This window comes from Typha latifolia, chromosome 7 (assembly GCF_019914945.1).
Source record: "Typha latifolia isolate L0001 chromosome 7, TyphaL0001v2, whole genome shotgun sequence".
Classification (NCBI taxonomy): domain Eukaryota; kingdom Viridiplantae; phylum Streptophyta; class Magnoliopsida; order Poales; family Typhaceae; genus Typha; species Typha latifolia.
The window spans coordinates 12132520-12159321 of NC_133092.1; the positions used below are offsets into that span (position 1 = coordinate 12132520).

Consider the following 26802-nt stretch of genomic DNA (forward strand, 5'->3'; position numbering starts at 1 on the left):
TCCAATTAAATCAATATCTCAAGAGATGCATAGAAAAAATATAGCAATTAATCCAACTAATCCACCTTTTAGAAAATCCAGCAGCACCACCCCATTCAAGATCAAAGCTGTGCATGAGGCCCAAACTTGATTGCTGTAACATGTGGATAGCACCTGTTTATGCAAGAAAGGATCTAATGAGCAGCAACAAAGAAAACTATTAAGATCCCTTGATGAAAGCCAACTTGTTTAAGAAAATTAAGTGAGCCAAGAAGAGATATGAATTAGCAGCAATTGATAATTTAAAGTAGGGCACACTTGTCAAAAGCCAGGATAAGTATTTAGCATAACGTCTTACCTAATATGACAAGAGAGTTTTTCATCGCCTGGTCGATGAGTACAAGTAAACAGTCTCCATATCTCATATCACGTAAAAATTTTTGTAAAAGTAATCCTACCAATTGAAGCAAATCAGCTTTAGCTCAAAGAGCTGAGCAATTATCAACCTAACCAAGTTCCAACAGAACCAAAAAGGTAATCTAGAGGAGCATATGGTAAACATACAGCTTACTTCCAGTCACATGGGTTTCCAACATCAGCAGTGAAAGGAGAATTCAGCATGGTCATAAACAAAATTGTTTACCTGAAAACGAGCATCATATGAAACAGAAACAAGCTGAAGAGTCATATATCAAGTCAAATGCAAAAAGATAAAAAAAAAATAAAGAGAATAAAAACATCAATAAAGTAAGCAAGTGTGATCTATCCTTTGTATTAGAAAAATAACAAGCACCCATGGATTGTTAGCCCAGGAAAGGCTACATGATAGAGAAAAGCCAAAATGTAATGCTTGGAAAGCTGCTGGTATCCTTGATAATTGGTTTCCCGTATACATTATCTATACAATGTACATCGTATTCTTCTAATGAATATTTGCATTCCCTAGCTACATAAATTTCAATACAAGAATCATTTCAACAACCAATACAAAGGCCTTTGGGTACCTTTGGAGTCACTTGCAAAATTAAGAGCTGAATGGCATCCTTCCATTATAGAGAGTAAAAATTTAGAAGTTTCAAATATAACAAGAAAAACAACTGATCACTTAGTATAGACGCTTCCTGCAGTCGACAGCTCCACAGTGGCACGGCATCTTTACAATATTTCCATCTGGACCAACTACACTATCCAAAGCATAGCCATAATCATAAGTGAGCTCCTGCATATGACACAAAACTAATTGCATAAAACCTCTTTCAACTGAAGATTATATAGTAGATGAACATGCTTATTATCAATGAATGATCATCTGTTGATACATTTAGTCAGTTGAATAAAATTCTTTGAGTTGGACTAGAAACTTTATGTTACAACTTTTCTAAAAATAAACACTTTTCTAGCTCTAAATTGTGCCACTGGGATTATAGAACATTTATCCCAAACTGTAGAGCAAAAGCAATTTACTTTTTCACATCTCACGACGAAGTTTTTCATATTAAAAGGTACATTCATTGATTAGAAAGTTGTATATAAATATATATACCAAATTGCACCTTAAATTCATTAAATAAAACAACCCATTAGAAAACCAGATACCAGAGAACCTCATTTGGGTATCCTCAGTGACTTGAAGAATAGACAATATAACCAAATTACTAATGTTGAACATCATTCATCTCTCCCCGAATAACCCCCACCACTAGTTGTAGTTCCTTTTCACTTCAACAATATCAAAAAATTTATAAAAAAGCATACCTCTGTCTTCTCTAAAATTCGATTAATTTCATATAATATCACATTTTTTCATTTAAATTCATCAATACTACAAACATTTTCTCTGCTTCTCTTTTGCTTCCACATATATCATCTTACTAATAGGTCGCTTTTGTCCACAAATTAGATAGCATAAAACAACCTAATATATAAATCCCTACACATATTAACCTAGTAATCTACTATCTTAAAGAGTTCCAAATGTGTAATTTAATTTGAGAAAATTCATAGAATTTTACATATTCCCTACCTTCAACATACTGGCACTTGTGTTCATTCACATGGCATCCATTTAGTATTTTTCTCATGTTAATATACAAGACAACAAAATCGATATGGTATCACCAAACTACCTAATTACCTCAAACCTCCATACAATCAAGAGTCATGATCATTCTACTTTTCATTAAGATTTGCTACGTTTACATGTTCAGTTGAGGATCCATGCCGTTCTTAATTTTAACTTTCTCAAAGAATCATGTCCTATATATTTGTTTCCTTAGCTCACATTTGTTTCTTTTATTACTTAGCAATTCATCTACCTCCTACCCTATCAGTCTCCACCATCTACTCTTAAAATGGAAACGCTCTACTTTATTAACCTAACTTTCCAATCTTTACAAGTTAATTTATATAATCTTTTAGTAGGAAAATTCTATTTAGCTAGTATTTCGTCAACCCTCATGATGGACCTCTTTTACCAAATTCGTAACTAAAAGTTGGCTGAACTAACAAAACACAAAATCCTGTTTTACATTTTAATTTCCTTTCATATTCAATGGCTCCATTTACATCATCAACTCTCTTTATTAGTAGGATCATTCAACCCTCATTGTACACAAATTTTAACTTCCTCGTCACTTGTGAGTTATTCCAACTACAGCTTTCAAAATTCTGCCACCAGCATATTCATCTCATACTATCAGTTTTTCTATTCTAGTTTCTGTAAGAGCAATTCTAAGAGAAACTTTGGAAATTATGATTTCATAGGTCACCTTTAATTGGTAAGTTCAGACCCCCTATATTTCTACTGTTAACTAATCAAACCCTATGTTTTCAAGTTTGGTGCATATTTATTCTTGATAATCTATAACCCAAAGTTCTAACATAAAGGTATCAACATATCCTGTTGATTTCAAAAAAAAATTCACTTGATTATTGAAGTTTCTTCTACTACCATCCTCTATTCTTTTTTATTTGATCACTGAAATTTATTTTTATCCCTCATTTCCCAAAAATCTTTTTGGAAATTAGGTTTTCATTTATTTTTTATTTTTGGATGTATTTTTATCTAAAATATTAGATTAGATTAGATTGTCTAATTTGATTAAAAATTTAGGAGATTTAGTTGTCAGTTTGTTTTGAGATATGTTTGTTAAGATTTGATAAAGTTTATTTATATATTAGACTAGAAAAGATCTGAATAAGATTAATTTGTGATTTGATTAATTTCCTCATCTCTATAGATGGATATGATAGGAATTTCGAGAAAGAACAAAAAAGGATGAAATTTTGAGATATATTACTTTTGTAGAGGATTCCATATTTATCCCTCTTCCCATTCTCTTCCCTTTTCTCCTAACCCGTTCTCTCTTTTATTGTGCATTTCACGCTTCCTTTGTCCCCTACAATTTATATGGGTTTGATTTTCTTTCCCCCATGGCTTGTTCAGTTATTTCTATCTTTCCCATCTATCTAGTCATGTTAGTACAAAAATGGTACATGAAGGTAGATAAAGAGATTCGTAGAGACCTTATATTTTCTCCTTAGGGATAAATCTACGTATCTCCTTACCTTTTTTTCATATTGGCATGTTTTCTCATTCTTAGGCCACCATCAAATCTTCGCCCACCATCCAAATTGAAAAGCGGTAGCTTTTAATTCCAAACAGAAACATCATTGTTATTGCTGACCAGATTTTTCACAACCTACAGCCCTTCCTTGCAATCACTCCCTTCGTCTAGTGTTCTTTGTTTTTTAGTAGTTATGTGAGAACACATCGGTGTGCAGCCAAACATAGTTGACTCAAATGGTTAAACCAAAGCAAACCAATGGTTAAAGGCATCCGACAGACCAACTAGAATGTCTTTTGGGCAAAAATTCAAAAATATATGGCTCAAATTGTCAAATAGTAAGTACAATGTTTCGAATGTAATTTTTGAAAAGGAGGTATGAGATGAAAATTTCTGAAGAAACTTAACAAGAATACATACAGATACCAATTTAGGAGAAAACTCACCTGCAAAGGGGGTATAGTGTCTGCAGCAAACAACATAACTTTGGCTAATTTGAAGTCTCGATGCGAGCTGAGGATGCATTGGACAAAAAGATTTGGCTGACAGCTGTGATTAATGAATCGAGCAATATTACCAACTGCACCAGCATCAATGCAGTACTCTGGCACATCAGATTCTGAGTTGCCGAGAAAGGAGATATCTCCAGGGCGCTTCTGCAAAATGAAACAAACATTACAGAACTACAATAGTTTCAAGACATCTGTGAAGATTCAGATTATATCATGAACAACTTCTAAAAACTCAAATGACCATTTTGTTTAAATTATAATATCAATTATTTCCCACAATAATATTCCTGGTACTGGACTACAATTCCTCATGGCTTAAAAACTCGGCCAAAATAGATCAATTTCGACCAGGTTCGATCAGGAAAGAAGCCTGAAACCCTTAAATGAGTAAAAATTGCCCATGAATAGCATTTTTCTCGCTCGAGGCTCCAATCAGCCTTCAACGTCCAAGATGCTCTTCCCACGTGCATTCACTCGAGGATCTAATCGGCCTCCTCCGACTCCTATCAACCACCTCCTCTTTTGACTGTCTTTATCTCGGTTCTTTCTCTCACAACATGAACCTAGAGGCTCCGATTTACCTCTTTCAGTTCCGATTGATGACAATCTCCTCTGACAACCTTGTCTCAGCCTTTCTTCCACGTGTATGCAGTTGGGGACTAATCGAACTTGTTTAGCAACCACGTCGCTTCTCGGTTTCGATCAACTTCCTTCAGCGAGAGAATTCATTATCTCTTCTTATTCTGTTGATTTCCTATATCTACTATCGTTGATTTTTAAGGTTCTGTACATTTTTTTATTTTTTTCCTGTCTTATAATTTTCCACATTTATTTATCTTCTTTCTTGTTGAATTTCCTACACCTTCACATCTGTTATTGGATTTCCTAAAGCAACTGTTATTACTTTTTTTGCCATTCCAATATTTTTAATATTGTTTTTAGAAATGTTCAGTGCATGTTTATCTTCTTTTTTCTGTTATTGGATTTCCAATACCTTCTATGCTGCTTTTAATATTTCTTTGGTTTCTTATATATTTTTTGAGGATATTTTCTTTTTTTTTCTAGAATTTTCTACGTCTTTTCGTTTCTTATTTATTATAAAATGAGCAAATCTGAAGAAACAAAACAACTGATCCAAAACTCTGATACTGAACGAAACTCTGAAACATTTCGTTTTTCACATGCTGAAACCGAAACTTCCAACCATGCAATTCCTCACTTGCTCAGTTCAGAAAAGAGAAAACCATAAAGCTTATGAGACAAGATTATAGTACCTCCCTTCCATCTAGGCCTTTCATAGTTTGGAGACAGTCTATATCGAAGATATAGTTGTTATCAAGAGCACTGTCAATCTCATCGGTTCTTCTAAGGTTTCCAGTATATTCACAAATAGGAGCACCAGCTGGTATAGTGTCCCATGACTTAACACCCCAACCTTTTTTTGCCGTCTTGAATACCTGTAGTGGCGTGCAGTTATAAACAGAACATGCCTTACTTGTCACTGAACAGAAAAGGATGGATTATAATGTTGATAGCCATGGTCAGATAAAAAGAAATTTCTAACCTCAAGACGGTACTTCAGACCTTGCTGTGATGTTCTATTTATGCAGTTAAGATCACATCCACAATTCACACCGCACTCAAAAACAATAGACTTCGCTTCCACCAATCTAGAGGAAAATTTAATTGCATTGAGATTTACAGGTAGAAAAGATTTTCAGTAGATTATTAAAGCAACAAACAATAAAATTAAGCCATGCCAAACAACAAACGGATATACTGGAAGAAACACTGACTTAAGATAGGTGTTTCCAGATCAACAAGATCCAAAATAATGAGTTAACAGGCAACATCCATGACTACCAAGTTAACCTCATGGTTAAAAGGATTAGCAATTTTCTTGCTCAGATCAAGCAGCTAATTGTTTGAGCACTCAAAAAGTATCTGGGACAAAATATGACCCAATGTTCAAATGGATATACTGGAGGAAACACTGGCTTGTGTTTCCAGATCAACAAGATCCAAAATGATGAGTTAACAGGCGACATCTATGAGTATCAAGTTAATCTCATAATTAAAAGGATTAGCAATTTTCTTACTCAGATCGAACAGCTAAAATTTTCTTTTTCAGCACTCAAAAGTATCCGGGACAAAATATGACCTTATGTTCCAACTTATATGCAAGTCATTCAAAAGTATAAGTAACTTCAACAAACTTTCATATATAATGTCAAGACATGTCTAGCATAAACCATAGAATGGCCTAGTAAGAGAAGGTGACTCAAGATGAAATTGGTGTAGTACCAATAACCTAGGGATGCCCCTCTGAAGTTAGGGTTGCTAAAAAATCCGGCAATGCGGTGGCCAGCCTGTACTTGGCCTGAATTTTTTGGAGCAGCATGAACTTGCATTTCTTTTGGATAAGCTCTGATCGAGGGGCCTAAAGCCCCACCAGACATCCAGGTGACCCAACCGTAGTCCACCTTCCTCTTCTCTCCACATCCCTCTCCTCCATTGCTCCCTAGAGCTTGAGAATTCCTTGGCACCATCCATTCCCTTGCATTTCAATCAATAGAAGAGCAATATTTCTAGTGCAATTAGTGTGCTTTCGCTTGTCTCTCTCTATCCCATATCAATTATGCATTTCTACTTGCAAAGAACAGTTGGCTTAATTTTGCAAATTGAAAGTTAAGTGCCACCTGAATTTTGTCTATCCAAAAGACTTACGTCGTGTCAAGTGGTATCAGCAACAACCAATGAGTAAATACAAGGCAACACTCATATTGGCAGAGCATACGAAAATACTAGATAAATCCAATTGTTGGACAAGGTACCATGTTTTAATATTCTTGCCAAAAGGACATCAAAATGGAAGATAAAGAAACTAAGTCAGACAAGGTGCCATGTGTTAATATTCTAGCCAGAAGAACATCACAACAAAAGATAAAGTCAGATGAGGTATAAATACTCTAGCACAAGAAATTCTATAGGAGGATAACAAAAGCAATGTCTACCTTCCACCATCCTTACGAACATAAGGAAAATCAGAGCCATTAATTTTAGCACAAGAACAACTTCTTGAATTAGAGCAATCTCCTCTGCAATCGCAGCCCAGAACATTTTCAGGAATTGGCCAATTGTTGGGAACTTGGAGCGACTTGCAATATACAAAACCTACAAAAGAGATTAATAAAAGACAATGTCTTGATCAATAATATGAATGATTAATTGTACAACTATGAGCGGAACATTGTAAACGAAAGAAAAATAGTGAATGGGGTTTTTATTAATTTCAAATCATCAGAAAGGTTTCCTGTATTTCATATAAGGAATCCACATACTTTGGTACTATCCACGAATAAACATAGAAATTTTAATATGCTCCAAAACTTCCTTCCACTGGGTCTGCTATTTAAGTCCGGAAAAGTCAGATCAAACCGAGACAGACATTTATTCTGACATTCTCAGCCCAACACCGGGCCATATGAAGAAACAAGCAACTAAGCCAAACCAGATCATATTAACCCCAAAAGCATCATCTAAGGACTCGTAGCTTAAGCATAGTCTTTTTCGCACCACATGCACCTCAAATAGGAAATTATATTCCATCATCGTAGATAGCGGAAGCAATGAGAAGTCCATGTGACAAGAAATGGCTGACAAGCTTAAATTAAATTCTAAGAAAGTGAACAGTTCCTATAAAACAGCATGATTTAAGAGTGGGAGTAGAGGTGATTATCGAACAGGGCGAAGCAGGGTGGGTCGTTTTCGGGTCGGGCAAGAATATTATAGTCTGTCACTGCCCACTAACCAATGAGATATCAGCCTCAGGCCAGGCGTAATGGGTCGAGCTAAAAAATATAATATCATAACAAGCTAAGCAAAATGGGTAAGGGTGAAAATGGATGGGATACAAGTCAAATAGCTATGAAGCACGAATACGGATATGTGATACGAATGATATGATATGGATACAGGAATACGACAAATTCTCAAATCACAACAAATCATGGTTTCCAGTTTCGGCCGATCCCAAGTGGGAACAGCCAAAACAGATCGGGATCGGCCCTAGCACACAATGGCTGCAGCTGATGCTGTTTATGCAGTTATGCCTCATAAATTTTAAATTATTTTATATTTTATTTTGATTTTTGTTTATTTTTTTAGTTGCAGAGTTAAAATATCAATAGCTCCAAAAGAGAAGTCATATAATACCGACATTGGGTGGCAACATTGCAGCACTATTGGGCAAGATAAAATACGTGTTAAATGCAACTGGTGTGGAAAGAAAATGAGTGGTGGTGTCAACTGTTTGAAAATACATTTAACCGGAAGACAAAGAAATGTAACAGTTTGCACTCAAGTGTCCTTGGAAGTTAGAAAACAGTTGTTGGCTCATTTAATTGGCAAAAAGAAGGATAAACAAACTGCACAACAAATAGAGTCAATGGTTCGTAAAAAATTAATGCATAATCCTGTACACATTGATAATGTTAGCAGTAAGCAAAGTGAGGAGGATGAGGAGGAGAGACAGATCATGAGGGGAATGAAAAAGAGCAGAAATATGCATAGAGAAGAGAGAGATGAGAAGAAGCACGGGTGGTAACTTTCAGAGATCTAGATCAGTTAATATACGAGGAGAGAGAGAATATTGGGGCAGCAGTTCTACCTACAAGACTCATGGTGTTACAGCGGAATCTGAAAATATTGGACCAATTGATACATATCTTTAGAAAAAAAATGGTCGTACACAAACTTCTATTAAGATAGCTCTCAAAAGAATTAAAAATGCAAAACAACACATTAGTAGGGCTATCTCTAAATTTTTCTTTTACAACCATATTCCTTTCAGTGTAATTAATAGTACTTACTATCACACTATGGTGAATGTTATACAATCAGTAGAGCCTGGTGTTCCGCCTCCTAGTTCAAATGATATTGCTACTAAATATCTTAACTCGGAGGTAGATGAACTTCATACTTATATTAAGACATTTAAACGGTATTGAAATAAATTTGGTTGTACACTGATGTGTGATGGGTGGAGTACACAAAACAGAAAAAAAATATAATTAATTTCATAGTGTACTCGGGCATGGGTACAATATTTTTTAAAGTCTGTGGACACTACTACTCATTTCAAATATGCAGATTATATTTGTCAATTGATGCATGAAGTGATACAAGAAATCGGTGAAAAAAGAGTAGTCCAAGTTGTTACCCATAATGGGGTAAATTATAAAGCTGTTGAAAATTTACTGATGATAAAAAGACCTCATTTATATTGGACGCCATGTGCTGCACATTGTCTTGATCTAATATTACAGGATATTGCAAAATAGCCTAAAATTGACATGGTCAAACGAGAGGTTAACAAATTTTATATATAATCATAGTTGGGTTCTTAATTTACTCAGACAGATAACTGGTGGTAGGGAGATCATCAGACATGGCGTCACTAGATTTATCACTTACTTTTAGCCTTGAAGAGCATCATGCGCTACAAAAATGATATTATGCGGATGTTTACATCACATAAGTAGTCTATAAAAATTAAGAATATAAAACATAAAGATAAATCTTTTGATGAAACTTTGAAAAATATGGCTCTTGGAAATGTATTTTGGGATAATATTACAATTATCACCACAGTATTTGAGCCTATTGTTAAAGTATTAAGACTTGTAGACAGTGATTACAAGTCTAAGATAGATTTCTTATTTAAGTTTTAATTTACTAATTTACTTTTATTTATTAATATTAAAAATTTGAATGCTTATAAATTTTAAATTTCTACAGGATATTTACTTAATCCAAGATTTCAATTCTCTAAAAATGTCAATAATGATAGTGAAGTCTTGTTGGGGGTTAGGAAGGTAATCAGCAAGCTTGAGCGCGATATTCATAAACAAATCCTTTGCGCTAAAGAAGTGAGTAATGATTCAAATAAATAATTTTATTATTATTTGTTTCAAGTTTTTACTTTCAATATAATCAGTATGCAATAAGCTAATAATATATTTTTTATTTCAGATGGAGAGATATAGATTGAGAGTTGGGCAATTCAATACTGCTAAAGTTGCTGCAGCTATATCTCATAACACTCTAGCTGAATAGTGGTCTATCTATGGATGGGAGAAAACACCAAATTTGACGCAAATAGCAAAGAAGATTTAAAGTCAAACAGTGTCATCATCACAGTATGAAAAATATTAGACTACTTTCTCCTTAATCCACACAAAAACACCCAACCGATTAACAATAGAAAGATTGGAAAAGTTAGTTTTTTGTAATTATAATATGAGATTGAGAGAGAAATTTAAGAAGAAAAAGGGAAAATAAACAACTGATTAATTTAAATCATGTTTTTGATGAAGAAGACCCGTTGACTCCATGGATCAGAGAAATAGAGGACAGGTTATTAGATGACAAAGATAACCCATGGTTAAATGAGACATTAGGAGAGACCACGACAAGGGCAGAGGCTGATTCAAGTCGTTCAGCAGCAAGAGATAGTATACCTACTAGTACTAGTCATAGTCCTAATGATACATATAGTGGTGAGATCGTTACATCTACATTTGTTGAGGAAAGTCAAAGAGGCATAAGAATTGAAGATAGAGAAACTGAGTATTGAGAATGTTGTTTCCTATGATTATGGTACATCGAGTATTTATTGTTTGGAGCCATCACAAGATCCATATACTAGTTATTATCCTCAGTATTCTCAGTATCCTCAAGCACAAGATCCAAATATTAGTTATTATCCTCCTCAGACGTAAGTCACACAACAAGATCCATACAATATGACTAGTATGATTGAATCACTTTTTGAAGCATCAAGTCTCAGACATCAATATTTACAAACTTATGGTGATTATGATGATGAAGACTATAGAAATTTACGAGAATCAGCTCGGTATTCATCAAAATTTTAAATTTTGAGTAAGCTAATAAATTTTTTAAAGTTTTTAGACTTCATATGTGAGTAATTTTTGTTTTCTTATTTTTTTGTCATTTTTTCTGTATTTTTAAATAATATTGAGAATTTTATATAATTAAAAATAGTCTAATCCGATATGAAAGACCGATACGGCCGATACGAATTGTTTTTCTAGACGGCCAATACCGATCCCGATCTCGATACTGGGAACCTTACAAGAAGATATGTCTAGGATACGATAATAAATAAATTATATATATATAATACGGATAAGATATGTCGTCATTGGTTCTCGACGGTGTCATCATCGACTAGTTCGTCGACGAGAAGGGGGAGTGGCACTATTCGATCATCGAGAGAGAAGGGCTAGGGCATGTAACTTTTTAGAGAGAGGGATAACACAAAAGTGGGTGCGGAGAGGAGACGAAAGTGTAATAAGCTTAATGGGTAATTGGGTACGATAACAAGTTTATAAAATTAAACTCGCCTCGATTACCCATTAAAACCAAATTGGCCACTATAAAATCAAATCAATTTTAAACAAAAATACATCTGAAAAATACTAGTGCACATCATTTTGATGTAAGGAAAACAAATACTTGTGATCAACCATAAGACATTCTCAGCATACAAGAAAAAAGAGCATGTTGAGGGTGACAGGAATAGGAAACTAATATATTGAGTTGCATTAAAATCTTTCAAAAACATCATCAAGGTAGAGAAGCTAAAATTTGTAACTTGCCAGAAGGAGCAACTGGGGGACTATCAAATAAGTTGGTGACAGGAATAGGAACCTTTTCTTGGCCCCCACTGATATCGTCGCAAACTAACCTGTAAAAGTTCAAAATGGCCTTAGGGTTACAAAAAGTAGACTCAATTTAGAATACACAATGCTATAGCATAAAAAAAGAAGAAGCTTATTTAAGGAAAAGAGAGCATCTATGTGACAAAAAACACTATTAGAACATAGAAACATAGATAGAATCATCAAAGGTCACATTTTCCTCTTAGGACTACACATCACAAAATAATCACCAAAGACGACCTACTAGTAATTGAGAAAAATAGATTTAGCTCATACCCACGCAAGCCAGAAATGGATTTGGGAACTTGTTCCCGAGCAAATTTGACCTGTCAATGAATAAAGTAATTAATGAGAGGCACAATCAATAAGAACATATATAGTATAAGAGGACTAATATATTATGCGTGCATCATGAAGGCGACATGCAACATAAGAGTTTATTTACTACAGAACAGTTTTGGACAAAGGCATAAAAAAGCAATTGTCCACACTAAAAAATCTAAAGTGAAAAATATTAGGGGCAAGCAATGCAAATTCCAAGCTGGGCTTCCTGGAGGACAAATTACTTCATGCCACAACAAGATGAGAAGTAAATGGTTCAATATTTTTTTAAATCAATCATGAACCCCTGCGATATAGCGTAGACAAAAGACAAGCCATCCCCAATATATAACTTGGATAATTAAGTTAATCCTCCAAAAAATTGGGTCACAAAAAATTCAAATTATACGCATATAGCGATGAAAAATTCATCAAATGTCAACTGGAATGTTCATGGGGGAATTAAACTCATGACTTCCATCATGGTTGGTAACACTAAACCACTAAGCTATAGTGATGGCTTGTTGGATGTTTATATTAGACTAAGTCTAATTGCAATAATAACTAAACTTTTGCATTCTCTAAGAAAACCTTGTGAAAACATATATCAAACATATCCCCCTTCCTACTTTGTCTAGATGCATATATTAGTCATCACATAAATTTATCAAAGTCCATAAAAAGATAGTTTGGTAATAGAAAAGTGAAAACTATTAAACCTCTTCTCAAAATCTAAAGTAAAATAAGGAGGAAACTACCATAAATAGAGTGATATAATGGAAGGACTTATATAGGACTTATATATCGTTCACTTCCGCTGCGAAAATCTCATCTCGAGATTATCTTAATAATCTACATCGTTGGAAATTTCTTCATAAGATAAGTTGATCATTAAGCACTCGATCTTAATATTTGAAAATTAAATTTTCCTCACGATTGAATCCATTAAATTTGAATTTGCTCTTGTACCAAATTGAAGTGGCATAGGGAACAAAAAACAAGCCGGAAAAAGCTAAGGAGGTACCTAGATCAACCCCTAAGGCGGAAAGATAGGGCCTCTGTAAATCTCTTTATCTACCTCCAAGCATCATTTTTATACTAGCATAACTAGAAAGATAGAAAAGATAGAAAATAACCCACTAAGCAATAGGGGAAAGAAACTAAACCCACATAGATTGTAAGGGACAAATAAAGCGTGGAATCCACCACAAAAGACGAGGAGAAAAGGAAGATGGATAAATGTGGAATCCTCCACAAAAGATTATTTCTCAAATTTTTATTTTTTTCTCCTTTTGAAAGAAAAGTAATCAAATCCTAACAAACTTACCTTAAAAGAAATTAACAATCGAATCTCCTAAACTTTCACGAGTTTTAACCAAATTAGACACTCTGGAATCAAAAATATGACCAAAAATATTAAATGAAAAATCGAATTCCCAACATTTACTTCTGTTGTGCAAATCTCATTCAAGCTTATCTTCATAATCTGCATTTTTTAAACTTTCTTCATAAGATAACTTGACCATTATGCACTCAATCTTGATATTTAGAAACTAAATTTTCTTCATGATTGAATCCATCAGATCTAAACTTGCTCTGATACCAAATTGATATTGCCTAGGGACGAAGAGACATTACAATATGGAAAAAGATAAAGAGGTACCTAGATCCACCCCTAGTAGAAAAGATAGAATCTCTCTGAATTTCTTTATCTGCCTCCAAGTACCATTTTCATAAGGTAAGAAAGATAGAAGATAACCAACCAAGCCATGGGGGAAAGAAAATTAAACTCACATAGAGGAATAAACGAAGCGTGGGGGGGGCGGGGGGCGGGGAAGGAAAGAGGGATAAATGTGGAATCTTCCACAAAAGATTATTTCTCAAATTTTCATTTGTTTTTCCCTTTTTTTAAAAAAAAAGCAATCAAATCCTAACAAACTTATCCTAAAACAAATTAACAATAAGATCTCCTAGATTTTTTAGAGTTTTAACCAAATTGGACACTCTAAAATCAAAACAATTTTTTAATAAAAATACATCCGAAAAAAAATAAATGAAAATATACACTTAATGTTTTGTTATCTCCTATTCATCACTCTCATTATGCAAAAATGAAAATTTTGAAAATCTTATTTTGGTATCATTATATATATATATATAACTACAATTTTGTTAAACCTATAATTGATCATCGCGAAGAAAGATATTAAGTTCATCTTTTACCCATAGCCAACTTAGATCACCAAAGGAAAAAGAAACAAATAAAATTACAATAATAAAAGAAATAAATTTATAATGTTTAAAAATTAGTAAACCTGGGTTGTCGTCAAACTTCTTTGCCCATCAAGCCGCTTTAATCTATACCTGTATACAGTAAATCCACTTAAACCTTTCTCTGGCCAATAATCTTCCACCTATTGATGCAGAAGAGATATGTGAACCCATAGCTCAGATCGAATCAATAAATGACAAGACAACGTGCAGCACATTTTAAGCTAAAAAAGGACAGAAAATTTAAATTTTGTGATTGTCCATCTCTATAGATAAACAGCCTTTTTTTCATTTTCTAACAACTTATGAATAAAGAGAGAAGATACTTTCTGAAAGAATGTTCCTAATTGTTTAACCAAATCAAATTCTGGAAATTTCATTTGCCATAAATCCATATCGTAACTCATCTTTCAAGACTAGGCCAGTTGAAATCTACCAGCCAGAAACTATTAATATATTATAAATTTGAACGCAGAGGTTCAACCCACTAAATAAGAAAATGATAGCAATTGTATGTAATCGAGGGCAACCTCCAGATATATCTAGTCTGCAATTGACAAGTAAAGAAAAATCAAAACATTAAACAATCTTACTCGCTTCCATATTGCAAATCAATAGATGCTCCATAATTGGTGTCAAACTACTAGAGTGCTTGGCGACAATATCACTTCAAAGAACTAATAACTCAGATGTTCTACAACTATGTTGACCACCGCATGCTGAAATACATCAGTGATGTGCCGGTACATAAAGAAAATTATCAAAAAATCAATCCAAGTGAAAGTAATAATATCATACATTGTCTGTCATATGCATGTCTAAATCATCGTAAGTAAAAGCTATTTGACAATTATTCTATTGGATATCAATATATAATGCAAAATTTCTGAACATAATGGAATGTGAACTAAGGATTTAACATGGTCTCTATAATAACCTTGTATAAGCCATCATAGGTATAAACTCTTCCACAATAACTGCTTGGAGATACATGTCCACGAATTACACGTACAGGAACATAATTTTCCTTGCTATTCTGCATAGCAAATGTCAAGAGTCCACGAGAATGAGACTCGCAAAAGGAAAAAAAAAATTAAAGGAATATAACAAAAAAATATGCCAACAATTTATAGCTAAGTGCATATGATTGTGAACATAGGGTAGGTAATATCAGCTTCCAGAGGAACCAGAAGACGAGTCAAACTCCATTCTCAACAGAAACTGGTAAATACAATCTTAATGTTTAGCAGATAATAGAACAAGCATACAACAGCTATGAGAAACCACTGGTTATTATGATGTTAAAAGATAAATGGCCAGGAAGATATAACAGCAAAAAATATCTTCAACATCTGCAACAGATAACAAGCTGAAATATAGCAAATTTTTTCAGCTAGTGAGCTTAAACTACCATGATGTGTTGACTAAGGGAGAAGCTCCATGTCAACTAGAGGAACTCATACATATAGGCTTCTTATCACAAAAGGAGAAAAGGAGAAGAAAGCTAATCCAGTGGAGAAAAAAGAGAAACGCAGTATATAAACTTAACGCTTTTGAGCAATTATCCTCATATGACAGGCAAAGCATAAGACGTCACTCCTCAACTCACGCATGCTAGTGTATTTATAGTTCTTGCACCACATGAATGAGTGTGAGTGAAAAGCTAACGCAATATGGAAAATTTAGGTTAGGCCCTTAGAATACGATTAGCTACACAAAAACTAAAAAGTTGAGGCATGATGAATGGAAAAGGACTTCACATAAATTTATTGTAAGAAAAGAAAAGAAAAATCTGGATAACCTTGAAATACTAGTAAAGAGATTGACAAAGAAATATATTAATGATACAAGTACAAAACTAAATAGTAGCCTACAAAAGAATGTTTTACTTTCACCAATGGATAGAAAGAAAATAATGAAGTGGTCATAAAATTTATCGTAACTAAAGCAAAGCTAGAGAAATATTAGATACTATTTTCTGTCATACATCTCAAATAGGATTAGAGACCACATCAAACAATAATAATTGAAGTTACAGATCAGATAATGAAAAGTACCTGAAAAAGGACACATATTCTTTAAAGGAATAAATTTCAGTAGAAGTATAGGAAATGAAAGTGGTAGATACATGAAGCACTGTGAGTGTGGGCACAAATGAACAAGCAACAATAGTCGATCCGGTGCTAGAACCATGCAAGGCTTGCCGTGCTGAAGACACATGCCATATCGATACCAGGTCGGCATGATATGTGCTTATGGCCCACACTTAGCATGCTTTTGGCATGCCTCTAATATAAATTTTAGAACGTTTCTCTAAAGAGCCGTTTGATACAAGTTTTTTTGTTTGAATATATATATATATTAAAGCCTTTATCCTTGAGTAATAATGTAAATGACCAATTTTACTAAAGATATAGCAATAGTCAAATAAAGAGATGATTTAACACATAATATAATTGAATACATTAACAAATTGACAATAGTTCAATAATTAAAACTAAGTTGAATATAGAATGATGGGGACAATATCTCATTAATTTAATGTTTATATACCAAATTTGACTCAATTTGAAAGAATTTGATATATTAATTTTGGACTTTTAAAAATTTTGGGTAAAATTGTGTGGGAAATTATATTTACCCTTTGATCCCTACAATTTAAAAAATATTTTTCATAGATATAGCACCAATACTATATCTATTTAGAAAGACCCTTATAAATAATAGATCTAGTAAAGTTAAGCTAGATTTAACATTTGTACATGCAAAATTAGTCTTTAAAATGTAAAACAAAGAAAATAGTTAAGAGAATGAGAAAAATTAACTTAAAAAATAAAATGGGATTTCAAGAAGAAATCTCGTATTCCTCCTTAATCTCCTCTCTTTCTCCTTCTCACTTCAACCTTATTTTAGTAAAGTGGCTGTCAAAGACCCAAAGAGACCTTAATGTGTCTCTTTGACTAACCCTTAATGGGTTAGTGGCATTCGAGCGGCACCCGACCTATGCAGAGCCGCACGGTTAGGCATGCAACGCCGACTAGCACAGGGCTGTGTTAGTGGCACAGCCCATGCCGACTGCCGATTCCTCATTAGCACAGCCTCCCTTGTGACCACATACCAAGGAACCAAACAGATTAAAGTAACTTGTGAGATCACTTATTTAGATTTCATCATCATGAAGTAAGAATTGTGATGTGCTTCTATATCTTGCATTTCTACTACATATTAGCATTTCAAGTAAGATTATTGATATGAAGTACTAATTTACTAACATAATTATGAGGAATAAGAACATATAGACAAACCAATTCACACAATATCCATTCCTTTGATATAAACAAGACAGCAAACTACTTGGAGCGATTTAACTATGTGTCATCCAACTAAGTCTTACCTTCAATATTTTCTTAGCATGTGTCCTGATTTTAGCGTAGTGTTTAAGCTCCTTACATTAGTCTTATAGGGATTAGTCATCAAATGTATAAGCAATAAGTCAAGATAAATCCTTTGATCCTATTACATTGGCCGCAAGAGGGACCTCATCATTAAATTAGGCCAAGAAGCTTGACAAATAAATTTTGGTGAGATAATTCAGCATAATTTCTATCTCATTCATATGGCTAGTGATTAACTTCTGAGGTAAATTATATTTCCTAGAAACAAAGTTGGTGGTTGTGGTGATGTAAGTAACAAAATGGAGCAAGCGTCTCAAACAGAAGGCTTTTCGAGTTTTGACATTTCCTTCATATTGTTTCCCGTTAGGTCATCCTCCAATTTTTATGTTGATTTATATCTGTTCAAGAGTCTTAAAAGATTATGAAATCAATTCATCATGAATTAAAACAGAAGAATATAATCTAAAATTATGAATTATCACGAGATAATTTCACTAAGATTTAGAAGCAGTATCCACAAACAAACCTTTAAAGCCAAGTTACCACGTTCCATCTTTTGATCGCAAATCTGCTGCTTCTTACCAAGCAAATCATGCCCGCCTTGACCAGTATAAATAATATCTTCAGAATTATCCAAATCATCTTCATACATTCCAGATAGAACAATGCATATTGCAAGTGGAAATGTATAGTTCTTGTACTCCTCCTACTTAATTGAAATATAAAGAAAATATTACAACCTAGTTCATTCCACAAATACTAAAGCAGAAGATGACCTAGATACTTGAATAACATGTCATCAGAGGGGAAAATTCACTTATTAATCCACAATTCATGAATATATATATATATACTAGAATTTCCTGGTGTTGCTAATAGTAACATATTAAAAAGAAAAAAAACTATAATTAGACAGCTAAGAAAAAACATAGACACCAAGCTTTTAAGAACATGGCAACAGAAAACTTCAAAAAGGACAACAGAATACAACAATTTGAATCTCGCTTAGCACAATGAAATATCCCTCATTCAATTAGAAAAATAGAACATCCATGAATAAGTGGTGAGATCTCACAATAATTACAAAAGGAAAGAGGATGTCTCTAATCACATTCTAGTAGGAAATTAACGAGCAAAACATGTACCACAAAGTTGCATCAGGTAAGGGGCAAGATGTCATATAGATAAGGGTCTAATTTAGGGAACATGAGTCTTTTGCACACTCCATAGTTTCATCACTTCTTTTGAGTATTGGACACTCGAGAGGTTGTGCAGGGTTGAAGGCAAGAAGCCATAGAGATGAGCTTATCTATTTATAGTTATTCCATGGTTCCATCTAATGGACACATTCATCTCCAACGGATTATGATAAGGTATATCAAGCCCAAATATTTCCGCCACAATTGTCACCCAATGATGGGATAGGTTATTTTGTCATATGGATTTTCTTTTCTCGATAAAAATATTTTCAACTGTCACAAAGAAGTAATTTAGCAAAAAGAAAGGCATAAAAAAGGAAAATTTTAAAAAGAATCAATTAGCAATGGTATTGAATCAAAGGTGCAGCTTTACAAGATATGGAAGGAAATGTTAAAATAATGTGGAGGGAATTAAAATGAAATATTGAATACGACATGGCACGAAAATCAAGTCTACAAAATATTGTAAATTAACTGTTTTCTCTTATATAATTGAACACAGAATCAATGATTGATATGAGGTGTTCAAGCTTTGTATAATATCTTAATGGTTGGTCTAGTTTGGTTACTTTGCTGCAACCTTGTTCAACTCCTAGAGTCTCTTTTTGACAGTGTTCTCCAAGTTCACTGTAGCAGCCTTGTGTAACAATTAGCTGAGAGAATAACACCTGCTACTTAGATTACACTAAAAGTTACTTTGCTCCCATAACATATTGTAGTAATACTAATCAAATGAAAGTTAAACCTTAACAAATTCTAAATAACTAGCACAGGAAAAAAAAAACTACACCAAAAGTGAGAATTTAAGATGATCTGTAAGAGTAATTTATAGTTTTAAACATCTCAAAATTGGATTGGCAAAACATAAAAACATATAAGTGGCATATGATTTGAAATCAAATGGTTTAAATTTCTATAGTGCTAGACCGACAACAAAGAATGATAACTAGAAGCATGAACTGCATAGATATGAAAATGGACTGCATTGGCTTCTGAAAGAAACACAGTTGCCAAATTAACAATTGCAAGTTCAACTAGTGACGCTGAACGACAAATTGTTAACCTACACATTACCATTTTTTTGAATTCTTGTCCCATGTAATCAATTCCATTCAGCCAATGGCTATGCATACCTAGAACCACCATTTCTGCTCGTGAAAAGAATTGGTCACCAACATCAATACCTGCCAATAATCAAGTCGCAGCCACCCAACTTGGTAAATCTACAACATTTACCGATGCAAGCTTCCACATAAAAGGAGAATCAAAATTTGAAATCTAATTAAGGGAACATTATTTTGTGTAGTTGCTACAAACAGCAGCAATAACAACTAATACTAGGGGTGCCAAAAATTAACCCGACCCAACAACCAAGCTTTTAAATGGGTTTAGGTAAATCCTAATCGGGTTCCAGCCATAAACGGGTCACCCCACCTAACCCGACTAATAATCGGGTCGTGCTCAGGTTTATAACACTCACCTACCCCGTCTCAAATACTCAATACATCACACTACTTTCATTTTCTCCTCTTCATTTTCTCCACTTCTCTTTATTCCGCCATGCCCACATTTCCAGCCAACTTCTCATTTTCGACGCTGGAGAGGAAGGTGATAACAACAACAAGGAGAATGAGATGGAGCGGATTTGTGGCTGCTCCTCAAGCCAAACTCCAAACTGAAAGATCGGATTTGGAAACTTCTCCTAGGCAAATTTGTACCTGGATCTACAGTATGAAGTATCAGTGGACGTTATCAAAACAATTGGCGTATCAAATCCGTCTCCCCTCCTTGAAGATGGCTACTTCAACCTTGATCTCAACCAACACATGTTATAGTGCAAAAATAATTCGTCTTTACTAGAATATTCAATTTAATTTCCTCTTATTTGCATTTAAAAATGCAAGTAGTCAGTAGAATCGTCTTCTTTTACATGCTTTTAGCTATCTGTTTAAATTCATATTGATTGGTTTATTTGATCATTGATATGTCGTTTTCCTCTTATTTTTATAGATCGGTTGTGCTCGTTGCAATAAGTGACTATAGAACATATCTATGATATCATTTTTGTGGTGTATAAGTTAGTCGATTGTTTTAATTGTGTTGTGTTATCGTATTATCATGCTACATGTATATGACCCATTTATTAGATGGGTTACACAAGTCATGTCATGTTGTGCCTATTTCCGAATCATAACCTTCATTACCTCCAAAGCCCCAACCAAATGTTGATAGCACATGGACATCCCCCACTCCCTTTCAAAACTTCTTACCGTATCAAGGCCTATCCCTTTACAACTACTTGTGAGCTATTGAGTTATGTGGATCCCTTTTATCGTGTCCAACTTTATTTTCTATATCAAACTCGAGTTCTATCATGCTTATCTCACTAGCTCCTATTTCCTACCAAATCAGTTTTGATCTTTTTGTTATCTCTTGAGCCACTTCCCACTATTTGAGATCAGTTCTATTCACCAGAGCCATGTATGGACTTTGCTGAAATTCTTAAGAGAAATATTGGCTTTAACATACTAAATAAAACATTTTAGTATATAACTGAAAGTGGCGAGAAGAAACACCAACCTGGAAGATGGCCAATCCTTTTTACTGGATATAGAACAGTTTTGCTTTCAAGCATCTGAAGCAGGGAAAGTTCACCCAATTAAAAGAAAGGGTTGTGTGAGAAAAGAAGCACCAAAAAAACCAACCAGAAAATCAAATGGTTTTAGAAGCAACAAAGTCCATCCAACAATTACCATGCATAAAGTTGTAGCTTGGAACAAGTAATGCAACTTAATAGAAAAACTATTTAAAAGACCCAAAACTATATATACATCTATGCTACAGAAGACAGTAAAATAATTTCCAGCATGTTGATCTAAATTAAAGTAGAGAGATAAAACAAAGAAACTAACTGAAATTTTGCACCAGACTTAATTAACACTTGGAGAGAAAATAAAGTCATGCCTGTGAGATTGCTTTAAGATCAGGACGTCTTGATTTTCGTTTAAAGTTCTCTTCACAAGAGCCTTCTTCCTATAAAGCAGAACCACAAAGATGTTAACAAAAAATAATAAGAACCATAGGATGTATCTAGAACTCAACTAGATTAGAAGTATCTTACTGTATGTAAAAATAGAAACACAGATTAAACATGTCATCAAATTTGTGAATGATTCTTCAGAACCAAACTGCAAATCTAATTCAACTGTATGAATAATGTCACAGATGTTATATTTCACAGAACTTTGAATAGTACCAAATGAACTTATGCAGGAAACTGCAAGTTCTTACCTTACACTTCTAGAAAGATGCGTGCAAGTGGGACAAGCAAACAATACACTTATTGAAAGCATACAACTTCTTACAGGATATCAATCATAAACAAGCATGTAAAATATGTCGACATAACAACAGTGTTGTATTTTCAGTGAGTAGTATAACTCATTTATAGATTCAAGGCTCCCGGTAGAAAAGTGGTGGGTTTCTTGCCCTCATTAGATGTTTTTATTAAAACTTCAATAAAATAACAAGCAACACTAGAAAAACATAGGTTCAAAAGATAAAGACCATCAAGCAAAGAAATGTGAAAGAACATTAAGCAACCGACCAACTCAATATAAGTTGCACATTCGTATGTTGCAACTTGCATCTCATTAAATAATACCACATGCATAAGAGATAACTCATATTAGCAAATGAAACAAGTGATCATCCTCGTTCTCTCAAATATGATCTGTTATGTTCTAATATCTAGTGATTTTCACTCGACTGCCAAGATTTGATAATGAAATAAGTAACAGTAATATCATCTAACTAGACCAAATAATAATCACCTTAGGTTCTAAAGCTCTAGCCTCTGCTTCTTTAACCCTTCGTTGTTCCGCCTGTATAGAAAATAAAAATACATAGTATGATCAACTTGTCATGACAAAAAGAGATGATTAATAGAGCCCATGTAAACTGCAAGGGATTTATAAGTATAAGACAAAAGCTGGCAGTTGAGCTAATGCTAAAAACAACCGGCGGTTTCAAATATCAAGCAGCTTATAAAATAATATTACAATATGTACATATAAGTTTAGCTAACTTCCTTGAAAAGAAAGTTATGTAGTTCAGCTAGAAAGCACACTGCTCTGGGATATAAGTTCATCAAATAGCAACCTCTATATTGAAAGGACATGACATAAAAGCACACTTCTTATGCCCAAGAGAGTTAAATATCTATATGTAAGTTATTGAGTTCCATGGTACAGCTCCCTATAAAGATCCAGCAATCTCCTTCAGATGTGATGTGCAACATCAATGTACCAGCCAAACCATGATAGGACCTATACGTGATAAACACGACGGAAAAGTAGACACCATCTTTATCTTGGCCAAGTAAGCCTCCCAAGCATACATGACATAAACTAAAGTGGCGTTCAAGATTGCATGATATCTTAACCTGGACAAAGTGAAGGTAGTGGCTGTTGAAGGCTCTTAGGGTTTCTTTCACCCTGGTTTTGGCACTCTTTACTGCTGCAATAAGTGAGTTTTCAACTCCATGTCCATTTCCATCATCTGGAACACCTCCCCCAACTACTATAGAAGTACGCTCATCTCCCACTCCACCGTAAGAAACCGCTTCTTCAACCCTAGAAGAAGTTACTGGCTCTGACTCTGAGGACAAGAGAGGCATGATGAAACCTTCTAAAGGATCAATTTTTGCCCTCTTCCGTGTTGTTTGCTTCTTGGTGGTTGACTCCTCTTTCTTAGCATAATAGCTGACCCGCTCTTTTCCAATGTTTCTACAGCTCCGTCTCCTTCCAATTGAATCCTCTGCCACTTCATTTTTCTCCGCAAAGTTGGGCCGCTCCTTCCCGATGTACCTAGGGCTACACCTCCTCCCTACAGCAATCTCCATAGAACTAACATTTTCAACACTCATCGGTACCATTGACGCATCCATCATAGGAGCCAATGTCTTCTCTTCCTTATCGGCCACCATCTAAGCAAGAAAAAAAAAATTTGATAAAAGAGATCATCACAACTAATTAATAAATGTGCATAGAAGCATAAAATCACATATTTCCATTTGGAGAGAACAAAAGAGAAGAGAAGAGGAAATCAGAAGATAAATTAACTCTCTCCTGTTTTATTTGAGTTTAGGGAGAAAGCATGAAAAAAAAGGGAGAGAGAGACCCTAGGATGTATATTTTTCTGCTCATAAGTGCAGACAAAAGGGAGATGGAGCAAGAAAAATAAATTAGTTTTATGTTCTTTCACTCTTGTATCCAAACAAAAGAAGACAAGACCATTTTCTCTTCTCATCCTTTTGTTCTTTGCCTTTCTCTCTTTTCTCTCACATTCTCTCCATACACAACATAGGGTTACCACTGCAAGCAAGGACTTATGAAAGCAATCAAACAGTGAAATACAAACTGGATGCATTGATCAAGAGAGACAGAGATCAAACGTTATGGGAATCAATGTTCTTAAAAATGTGCAGCGGATATGTAGTGTCCAAGGATTTCATGGTGTGAGGTGGATGGAGGCGCCATAGTGGGTAACATGAGCCCAAGGTAGGTCTCAAACATAAATGTTACAAATATGTCTTTTCCCCTAAGCTATCTAGCCAGTATATAATAAAGCAAGATGGATGGAATTTGACAAATTATCAGCATTCAACACATGATAGGTATGATCAACATATTGTGCAAAATTTGGAAAAATTTGCAAATAGCATTTTGGATAATGTTTCCACAATTTTGAAGATAAGAGTATAAAATTTTGAATGTAGTAGTTCATATTATTTATCTCAATCAAAAGGAAAGGGAAAAAGAATAAAAAAGAAGTGTCGGTTGTTGGAAAGTTTTGCAGTCATCTACAGTCCCAAGTGCATGAGTTTCCAAGTGGTTAACATTATTGAGATAAGCTTATATTGTAATTACAATTTTTTAAAAGAATTTTACTATCACAAGATAAAAAATTTAGATAAAAAACTTGAAGCACAAATTGGATTCTAGTTAGCAGACACAGTTGAATATTTTTACTAAGATCCAAGATAGTACAAAGTAAGAAAAGGAAAATTTTGTTTAGTTACTATTGGTTGCACTCAAAGCAGTAATATGTGCCACCATGGCAGGCCACTGCCCACTAAGGTGGCAGCCACAATCCAAAATGCTTTTCTAACCCGCTACGGCTATAGCATAACTGCATAATGCTTAGAGGGTGAATCTGTCATGACGACCACCACAACCTTTTTTAGAACACTGATGGGAGTAAGACAAACTAGGTTTTTCTGCACTAGAGTCAACGAACAACTAAATAGAAAAGGTAGGTTAAGAGAACGCAACCTTTTCCACACTTGTTGCCACCATCAGAGTGTTCATCAAAGCAAGTGGAAATTCTCTCTTCCATATTTCTGATTACATAAGACTACCAAATCTACATGACAAAACATAAAATCAAATCCCTAATCTCTACAAGGGACAGAACTCGGAATTCAGCTATCTCGGTTTATGACAAACTGCACCAAGAAAGCAGGAAGGTACAAACTACCTAAGCTGATCCAGAGCTACACAGATCAAACTAATATGGAATGAAAGAAAAAAATTGCTAAGGTACTACATACGGGAGAATCAAGAAATACTTAATAGAAGACCTAGTTTTAGTGGACGCAACCTTTTCCACACATGTCGGTGCCACTGGAACGTTCATCACAGCAACTGGAATCCCCTCTCCCACATCTCCCACCATCTGATGAAAGAACCAAAATAACATTAGAAAAACGACGAAATCCGCATCGTAATATACAAAGTCACATCTCTTACCTCCATAAGCATGGGCTTGACATAGGCATTCAGATAATAGGGTTTATGAAGGAAATAGAGCAAAAAGACAGGAAAAACAAAAGAACAAACTACCTACGCCGATCAAAACTTACAGAGATCTAACTATCCGGAAATTCATACAAACCACCAAATCTACATCATAACAAATAAAGTCACATATCTTACCTCCGTAGGCGAGGGTTTCCGAGATCTAGGGTGTATAATGGAAATGTAGCAAGAAAACAGGAAAGCGTCAACCACCAAATCCGATCAACAGAGGCAGAGTTCAAAACAGTAGGAAGAATCAAAAGAAATAGGGTTCTACACACCGCAAAATCGCAGAAAACCAGCAATATTTAGTGCTTGGATTAGACTCCCCCAGTATCTTTTTACCTCGAAACGGCGAATAAATGCCGCAAGAAGCGATCAAGAGGGTTTATTCGTTCGGGTAAGAGCAGAATATTAGCAGAAATGCGTCTGGAAGTAGGAGGAGCGCGAGGATACACCGTTCGGCTTCCCCACCTTCTCGATACTCGAGGAGAGCGAGAGGAAGCGGGAAATGAGAGAGAGAGCGAGCGAGTACGGAATTGGAAGGGCAGCGATTCGCTGTTTGGTTTGTACAAGGATTAGATTCTAAAACCACCCATAAAATTTGTAAGTAATTACTGGTGTGCCACCAAATTTTGAATTTTAAAGCTATAATATGCACAAAGGGGAAAAAATAAATATATATATATTAAGATTTAAGGCCGATAAGCTCCGCAAATATCAGCAGGCGACGCTAGGAAAGAGCTCCTATGAGCACCCAAGAACACTTTGTATCTGACTCTACGTTGTCATGCATTATTAGAAAAAAGTTAGCCTCCATTCAACGAATAAAATTAACTTCTTCTGCTATAAGCCTAAATAATCACTTATCTCCCATTGTAAGGCTATATTATTTCTAAAATAAAATTAAATAACATATTTTCATACTTGAATATTACTTTTTTAATATTA

At 34.5% G+C, this 26802-nt stretch overlaps 1 protein-coding gene across 3 annotated transcripts; it reads right to left on the reverse strand.

The window, feature by feature from the left end:
- Positions 1-823: 823 nt before the first annotated feature.
- On the reverse strand, positions 824-26383 carry LOC140793004 (histone-lysine N-methyltransferase, H3 lysine-9 specific SUVH4). Of its 3 annotated transcripts, XM_073144311.1 has the most exons (17): positions 26197-26383; positions 25655-25729; positions 23436-23978; positions 22825-22875; positions 21956-22024; positions 21572-21626; positions 20066-20175; positions 18319-18498; positions 15335-15433; positions 14442-14540; positions 12082-12131; positions 11743-11831; positions 7072-7231; positions 5622-5727; positions 5332-5514; positions 3992-4201; positions 824-1198 (listed from the first exon to the last, which is right to left on the reverse strand). In XM_073144311.1, the coding sequence occupies exons 2-17, from the start codon at positions 25727-25729 to the stop codon at positions 1085-1087; spliced, it is 2193 nt and encodes a 730-aa protein (XP_073000412.1). In that variant the 5' UTR covers positions 26197-26383; the 3' UTR covers positions 824-1084. The 3 variants fall into 3 exon arrangements, with proteins under 3 accessions (XP_073000412.1, XP_073000414.1, XP_073000413.1); XM_073144313.1 differs by lacking the exon at positions 23436-23978 and having other exon boundaries at positions 26197-26382; XM_073144312.1 differs by lacking the exons at positions 25655-25729; positions 26197-26383 and adding an exon at positions 25327-25360.
- Positions 26384-26802: the final 419 nt, after the last annotated feature.